The sequence below is a fragment of the Ischnura elegans genome, chromosome 12 (genome assembly GCF_921293095.1).
Source record: "Ischnura elegans chromosome 12, ioIscEleg1.1, whole genome shotgun sequence".
Classification (NCBI taxonomy): Eukaryota; Metazoa; Arthropoda; class Insecta; order Odonata; family Coenagrionidae; genus Ischnura; species Ischnura elegans.
In genome coordinates this window covers 56,887,750-56,896,206 of record NC_060257.1, presented here as the reverse complement: position 1 = coordinate 56,896,206, position 8,457 = coordinate 56,887,750, and the positions used below count along the sequence as shown (strand labels likewise).

Here is an 8,457-nt window from a genome sequence, read left to right as displayed (position 1 = left end):
TATTAATACCAGAGAAAAATTTTTGTATTGCTTCCTATATTTACTAAATGTTACCATTCACCATTACAAACCTTACACTCTGTCTGGGATGAAATTAAATAGTTCTTATCGATTCTCAGAAATTCCATTGCAAATTTTATAAATTTCAGGGAACTTTTTTTCGTGAATTATTTCAAATATGTACAAAATTTTACCATTCGGCATTTCAAACAAAGTTTTAACTCAGTCTGAGGAGAAACTTATTTTTTTGTGTCGATATTCAGAATTTCCAATGCCAAGAACAATTTTAATTTCTTACATTACTTCAAATATTTACTAAATTTTACCAGTAAGGCTTCCAAATAAAGATTAAACTCAGTCTAGGGCGAAATTACATTTTTCTTGTCAATGTTCAGGAATTTCAATGCCAATGCCAACACTTCAAATATTTACTAAATTTTACCATTCAGCATTGAAAACATAAAATAACTGATGGTTTCAGGCTTAACTTTTTGAAACCTTTCCATTATGGAAAATAAAAGTATCAAATTTGTAATGTTCACTTAGTGTATTAAAAAAACACCACCCGGGTTTGGTAACAAGGTTAAATCTTCAGGTGAAGAAGTGACCCAGAAGATATAACCATGATACGATACTCGGATCGTGATTCCTTTTCAATATATTAAGTGAACCTTACAAAGTTTTTTTCTTTTATTTTCTGAATTTATTAAGCTGGAGTTAGGCAGTTAGAATTACTCGATCGACATTAATCGAGTTGACTTCTGAATCAATAAAAATGTTTTTAACATCAGTACAAAGCTCAGTCAATAAATTGGTGAAAATAGAGAAAGTTAGAAGTTTTTACCCACTTGACAGATGTTGCAGTCCAACTCCTAAAAAAAATACGCCTAAGATGAGGATTAATTTTTTAAGTGATTTAAGCTTAATTTCTTTAATTTTATATTTATAGATTAATTCAAATATTTTTCTAAATGTTACCATTCAGCAGTGCAAACTATGTTTTAAAGCAGTCTAAGGTGAAATTAAATTTTTCCTGCGGATACTCTGGAATTCCAATGCCAACGGTTACAGTATGTGCATCACTTAACGCGATGTCCTTGCGACTAGCTCTCGTGGCGTAATTTTCGTCTGCAACAATTGGCACCCAGCTTTCAACCCCAACACACATTCCGTTCGCCTCCGCGACCAAGTCTCCCAAGGTAGGGTTGCACAACGCTTTAGCGTCGAGCTCATCCGAAATCCTCCACGCCCCCACCACGCCTTACGGAGGGCTGGACAGTATAAGAGGACATCGGAGGGTCCCACTTGTCACCAGTCTTCCACAAGGCATCACAAGGATCTCCTTGCATTTTCTTTACGGACTACACCAAACACCCAACAACCACCACCAAAATGTTCGCCAAGGTGAGTGCTTGCTTCATGTCTTGCTAGTGCAGTCTTGAAGGAAGATTAGTGCAGTTTCCGAGCCAATTAACGACGTGGAATACCTACTTGCTGAGAATTATTTGTACTAAGAGACTAAATCTCTCGTCTTTTCAGAAGCACTTTAATTTTTCAATTATATTATGACCAGTGCCCTCTACGTCATTAATTTTTTTCTAATAATAATAAACTTGATACCGTAATACATTAATTATATTAAAAATCATGAATACGGTATTACTTTTCGGTAGAATGTAATATTAATATAACACATTGATTCGCCCTTTTTTGGGGTAATCTCATGTAGATTAATGTTAAGTTAATTAAAGTTTTTTCATCTATAAAAATTTTGATGCCTTCTTTTAGTATTGTCTTTCAATCGACACATTGTTACGTAATAATCCAAAAACTTTTGGGTAACAAGACTAGTTATTACTAGATTTATGTAAGAACTTGTTCATGATAGGGCAAAACCGAAAGTAGCCACTAAAGTAGCGTACATGTTACTATTTGCTAATTTCTGATTCTTTTTATTCGATATATTCATCCTGCAAAGCTAAAGCTGAGAAAAATTCTATAGTGGCCCTAGAAATGGTTCCATCAAAGAAGAAAGTATTTCATTAAATATACTGTATATTTCGTTTGCAAAATGTCTAATTTTAAATTAGTCGTTGTGTATTCGCATTAATTCAGGATTGTAACTGCGTTGAAAATTGGAGAGTCGGAACATAGATGCTCCTGGGCTTCTGGTCTCCTCAGCAGATTGATTGTTGGTATTTTCCCAAAAGACGAAACAAAAGATTTGCCAAGAAATTTCGGTTAGATGGGATGTTAAAGTCATGAGCGAGGAGGAAGTCCAACGTATGGAAAAAAATGCCTCGATATTTTTCTTCAGATTTCACAGATAGAGTAATTTCATACATCAAAGATACAATTTGCACAGAAATAATCAATTGGTTGAGCCGGGATACGAAGGGGCGTTTCCGAAGTGCCGGTGGTGAAAATTGCATTCATCGGGGCATAGTTTCATGTGGCTGTATTGACTTGAAAATATTGAGAAATAGTTTTCTTGCTGTCTCAAATGTTGTTTGCTGACATCAAATTCAAGGACTGCATGCAAAATTTGAGCTCCATTCTTTTGCAATACCAGTGGTTAAAAAAACTGCTTTGCTATATTTTCATCAATTTTTGTAGTATTGCATATTTACTTTTAGATGTTTAAGTTTTGGAGAGAGATTAATTGCGTACCTACCTTCCCTATCAAAGTCTTTCGAGCTATCAAAGCAATATTATATGCCATTTATAGCGTGATAATTATTCACATCATGGGTCAAACGTGGACCACAAACTTTTTTTTGGGACATTGGTGGCAGAATTTATTTTCCCAAATATTAAGTTCAACAAAAGTAGCAACAAAAAAGGCATATTTTTCCTCAGCGAATCTCAATCTAGGAAAAAGATGTGTTGGTGGTGTGACTGGTAACGTATCTGACCGGTGATCGGGAGATCTGGCTTCGAATCCCGCCTAAGTTAAATGATTTTTTAATGTCAGATATTATCCTCGGTGTATATAACTTTGCAATGTGTGTGTGACTGCGAACTAAGATACTTGTTTCATTCAGCTGTTAAGTATAGTTTATCGCGCCAAGAATTTTGCGCCTTTTTTGTTGCCGTGGTTCATCTGTTGACATTCGTTTTTTTCGCCGCAGACCGCCCTTGTCGTCCTCGCCATCGTGGCTGTGGCCTCCGCCGCACCAAAGCCCCTGGTCCACGCCGTCGCACCAGCAGTGGCCTACACGGCACCCGCCTTCGCCGCCGCACCACTGGCCTATACCGCACCCGCTGTCGCCGCCGCACCAGTAGCATACACAGCACCTGTGGCATACACGTCACCAATTGCACCTGTCGCTACCAGCAACCAGGTATTCACTGCAAAAATAACTATGAAATGTTGTTAAAAATTGTTTCGCGACTACGTGTTTAAAAAGTATATTTGTGGCATATATTATTTTAAATGCTCGTTTTTGTCATGATAAACGACATTTAATAAGGTTATAATCCAATTGAAGAGTACACATAATATTGATAACGCTATATTTTTATTTGAATACTCATTCCTGCAATTTAGGACGACCGTAGCGTCTTTTGTTTGTAATTAACGTGATTTGACAATTGCACCCGTTGCTAGCAGCAACCAGGTGTCGGCGAGGTACAACCATGAAATTAAAAAAAAAATAGGTTCGTCACTGCGCGATTAGACAGTTATGCTTGTGGAATGTATTATTTTACGTACAATTTTTTGTCATCATGAACGGAATTCGTTGACATTATAAGCCAAATAATGGGCACAGAGAATTTGGGCCAATTTCAAAGTCTAAGTTTGGGTGAAATTTGGCTCTCAAGTAATCCACATTTTAATAAGATAAATTTTATGCATAAGTTTATTTTCAATTAATCCCGGATGTAATTGTATCAACTTGATGAATGCGTGCAGAAATATTGCTTTTATAACTAACCGTGGTTTGTGCACGATATTGATATGAGAGATAGAATGCGTCGCCATATTTTCCAGATTTTTATACGTTGAAGATGTAATTATTTTATTGGTATATTTTGGCCTGCTATGTCGTAGGTAATGGAATAGTGGTGCTTGCATGATGAAGTCTACACCCCTCCATACAAGCACACGTGTCATTATGGTAGCATCTACCTGTAGTTGAGTCCAAATGCAAGCATTGTAGAAATACAATCCTCTGCCAAACACCCTTGAGGTGACTTTCAGTGTATCAAGTGGGTTCAGTGATTTACATCGTTTTGCATAGAGATTCCACGTATACTCAATGGGCCAAATCGCAAACGAGGCGAGAGGTAGGGGAATGCTGTAGCCGTGGTACAGGGGGCCGTTTTAAAAGATTGGCTGTGCGCTCATATGGTTGAGTGTGCCAATTGACTAGGTGTGTTCAGAAAATAAAGGGGAGTTTTAGATTTATGAAAAAAATATTTAGTTATTCGTCTACATTAATTCCTTCGCCTTCAATATAGTCCCCAGTTAGACTTGTGCCACGCGCTTCATCCAACAGTTGAAAGACTTCTAAATCCGGATCTTAGCGTCATTTGTACGTAACTAACGTGATTGGACTTCATTTATGACATATATTTGTTAATAACTCAAACAGATGATGTCAAAGTTTTATTTTTACACATGATATTTGATAATTATGTCAGGTGATGGTCTAAGTTTTATTTTCATTATGATTACTAGGTTAAAACTCACATTTCATATGCATTTTTGCCAAAATGACATGTATTATGTAATCATAATAAATCTTCTTTAATGCTTTATTATAATAATGGAAACGCCACTCAATCTTTGGGTTAGCCTTTAGCTCTTTCAGGGACTCGCTTTTAAGGTCATCTATGCTTGTAAAACGACGGCCCTTTAAGATTCTGTTTATTATTGAAAATAGGAGAAAGTTACACGGAGCCATTTCTGGCGAATATGGCGGCTGAGGTGTCGTTGCAGTATTTTTTGGTTAAAATTTCACGAAAAAGCAGTGATCACCGAGCTCATAAAAACACGCTAGCCTTAATAGGGCTACTGAAGTCACAGTAGAGGATGGGTACAACTGAAAATTCTTCTTCATACTTCAGGGGCATGTATAGTAGCATGAAAAGTTGACAATCGGATCCTACAAACTCCAAACCCTAGAAATTTAAAAATTCCCGTAATTTTCTGAACATACCTAGTACGTTCAAAATGGTTATTGCTCCCGCCTTGGTCATGGTCGTGCATAACGAAATTAGTCTTTAAATATCGTACGGCTCTAAAAAATATCTTTATATGAAATGAGTAACGCAGTTAAATATGCGTGCAGGCGTATGTAAAGTTGATTATCTTTTGTGTTTTTTTAGGTTATTGCCCGCAACTACAATGGAATCGCCTCCGCCGCTTACTACGCTGCCCCTGCTGCCACCTACTTCATCTAAATACGACGACACCTTTGAGAAACAAATGAAAACATAGCTGCGCTGTTGTGATACCTCTTCGATTCCTCGCCTGAGACGAGATTATTCTTCGCCGACAACCTGCAATGGGATACATATCTCAGGAGTGACTGTGAACCTTACGCACCAAATAAAAACTTTCCTGAAACTGAAAATCTTTTTTATTACACAGTGAGATATCTTTAATCCGACAAATATGCAGGATACCCCGGATAATTGGTAACGTACAGGAAACAAGCAAAACGCAAAAACAAAAGCTTTTTATGGTATAATTTTGTAGTTAAGTACATACATTGACACCAACTCTCCATACTGCTTAGGGAGTGAATCAAACAAAATAACTAAATGAATTACAACGATTATGATCGATAAAGGCAGAATAGACTCTGGACACCACTGTGACTCTGCAAAAAAAATTTCTTTTCCCGATTTAGTTCGTCACGTAACCAAAACTTTGCGCAAAATATAAACTGAGGAACTACTAGATGCATGAAAATAAATTCTTACTATGTTTTGAAAAACCCTTTATTTAAAACTGACTAAATTATTTAAACCGGAGGGCGCTAACCTTACGCGCAGGATTACTGGACGAAAGGGATCATCGCAAAGCCGGACTACCGATACTTCTTCGGTTTCTTGCCTGAGACCATACTTTGCTAACACCTGCGATGGTGTATAAGTTTAGTATCCTGCAGCCCTGATCTCATCATAACCCAAACTTCTTAGTAACATAAAAAAATGCATACATTTTCAGCTCTTTTCAGGATAACTTAAATTTACACTACGTCTTCTCTTGTGCTGTAAAATTTTATTGGTGAATATATAAATACCACTATAATTATGATCGATTAGAACGTTTTCACTTTTTAAAGTGTGAAGTATTGAAGTTTAATTTCTCCCTGAAGAAGCTGCGGGTTAGGAAAGGGCTAGATGTTAATCTACATTCTCGAAACTAGTTCCTTCAGTTTCCTGACATTTTCTTTCTTTTATATTTAGGCCATTAACACAGTACAGGAATTCTTTTATCTATGTACTACAGTTAATACTTCCGACCATTTGAAAGTGACTTCTTTATGATGCTGATTTTATCGATTAAGCACAAGTATGCTTGGCATCTGTTGTCGATCAGCGGCCCTAATTACTTGAAAGCAATTACTTCCCCAGAAGTGTGACTAAGAGAGTTGCATTTAAGTTTTAATGACCCCTTCGGAAGACCTGAAGAAGAAGAACAGAAAGAGACAAGTAAGCAATGTTTAAAGATCATCATTTATCACCTGTATCATCATTTACCTCCCTCTTATTCATGAATCGCTCATAAAACCAAATAGTTTAAGGTTTGTCGCGAAGTAAGTCTAGCTGTCTTTATTTTCATATTGATCCACGGCCATTTCTTCCCAAATGTAAACTATGTGTCATCTCTTGAACTGAAATCTCAAACAAATCATTTACTCCGCGATTATGCTTCACGTTTCCTTCCGTGTTTAGTCAGCTTTTTCAAATTAGTCCATTCAGGTTAGCATCCCTCGTCACCAACGATGGTTTGAATATAAAATGATTCAAGATAGCACGAACAGTCGTCAGTCCTTCATAAAGCTTATGCCACGCATTATCGAGCTATATAGCCTCAAGGAAGATCCACGTTATGTATATCAAGGTATGTGTACGTATATCTTTGGTGATTATCTCATGTGGGGAAGCAAGAATCGTATCCCTGCATAAAAACGTGGAGTATCTAAGCGAGAACTGGTGATGAATGTCTCTTAGATATTAAGATACTCATGAGGGCAATAGAAGACTTCAACCTTAAGAAACTGGTACCTGCAATTTCGTCACACGGCCGAAAACCTGAGTAAACTTCCTTTGTCCTATCTCAATACGTTCAGTTGAATTTTGTTTAAATGGTGCCTTTAAATAATCTGGAAATATTTTATGAATGAATCTCTGGAATTTCATGGTATTTCGTTGTGCTTGAAAAGTCAGAGAATGTCGGGAATAACTACCTAAGAGTTTGGAGAATTCATATTCACCGCATTAGTCAATTGGTAGATTTTCCTCATACCCCTTGCTTATGAGGATATGTTCTGAATTAGAAAATCCGGCTGTCTCAATCTGTGTTTCGGCTTGTTGTAATTATTATATTGTACAAGTTACAAGTTGGCTATTTGCCAGGTGGTAACAGTTTATACAAAATAAAAAGAAAAACAAAAATATTTCAAATGAGAAATACATTACCAAAATGAAACTAGAAAGTGAATATTTAAAATTCAGTGATATTATTTTCCAATATAAATCCTCTACACCTCTTCTTGAAAATCCTTACATTGTTAGGGTAGGGCTTAAACAGTTCTGCAGGGAGTCTATTCCATTCCGTAATCGTCCTGTTGAGGTACGAGAATTTATTTACGTTAGTCCTTTGCGGCCGGCATTTCATCTTGTATTGGTGATCATGCCTACCAATATAGCTGGGGTATTCAATCCTCTTCCGTAGTTCCCCCCATGCCTTTTCCCCTTTCAGTGTGCGGAAGAGTGCGCAAAGCCTATTTATTTTCCTTCTCCGTTCTAGTGTATCCCATCCCAGTTCTTTCAGCATTTTACCGACACTTTCGATCTTTTTGTGTTTCCCCATGACGTACCTTGCTGCCTTTCTTTGCACCTTCTCGATGGATTCTGTTTGTCCCTTTTCATACGGGTCCCACACTAGTGACGCGTACTCTAAAATCGGCCGTATTAGTGTCTTATACGCCTTCTCCTTTGTAGTTCGATCACTTTCCTTAAGATTCCTCATCACCCTATGTAACATTTTGAACGCCTTTTTTGTTAATTGTTCGACATTTGCCTCCCACCCCAAATCTTTCATTAAATACACCCCTAAGTATTTACATCGGTCACTTTTTGGAATAATCGTCCCTGAATATAAATATTCTCTCCTAGTTCCATTTAGTTTCCCACTAAAAGTTATAAATTTACACTTTTTTACGTTTATGTCCATTCCATTTTTTGACACCCAAACTGTCATTTTATTTACGTCAT

The 8,457-nt window shown here is 36.9% G+C and overlaps 1 protein-coding gene across 1 annotated transcript; it reads left to right on the top strand.

The window, feature by feature from the left end:
* Positions 1-1,297: 1,297 nt before the first annotated feature.
* On the top strand, positions 1,298-5,582 carry LOC124169180 (cuticle protein 16.5-like). Its single transcript, XM_046547693.1, has 3 exons — positions 1,298-1,404; positions 3,132-3,344; positions 5,335-5,582. Exons 1-3 carry the CDS (start codon positions 1,393-1,395, stop codon positions 5,407-5,409), a joined length of 300 nt encoding a protein of 99 aa, XP_046403649.1. The 5' UTR covers positions 1,298-1,392; the 3' UTR covers positions 5,410-5,582.
* The last annotated feature ends 2,875 nt before the right edge of the window (positions 5,583-8,457 follow it).

Coding starts and splice junctions, on each gene's coding strand:
- LOC124169180 (XM_046547693.1), top strand. Junction 3,345..5,334: donor CTGTCGCTACCAGCAACCAG/GTATTCACTGCA, acceptor GTGTTTTTTTAG/GTTATTGCCCGCAACTACAA.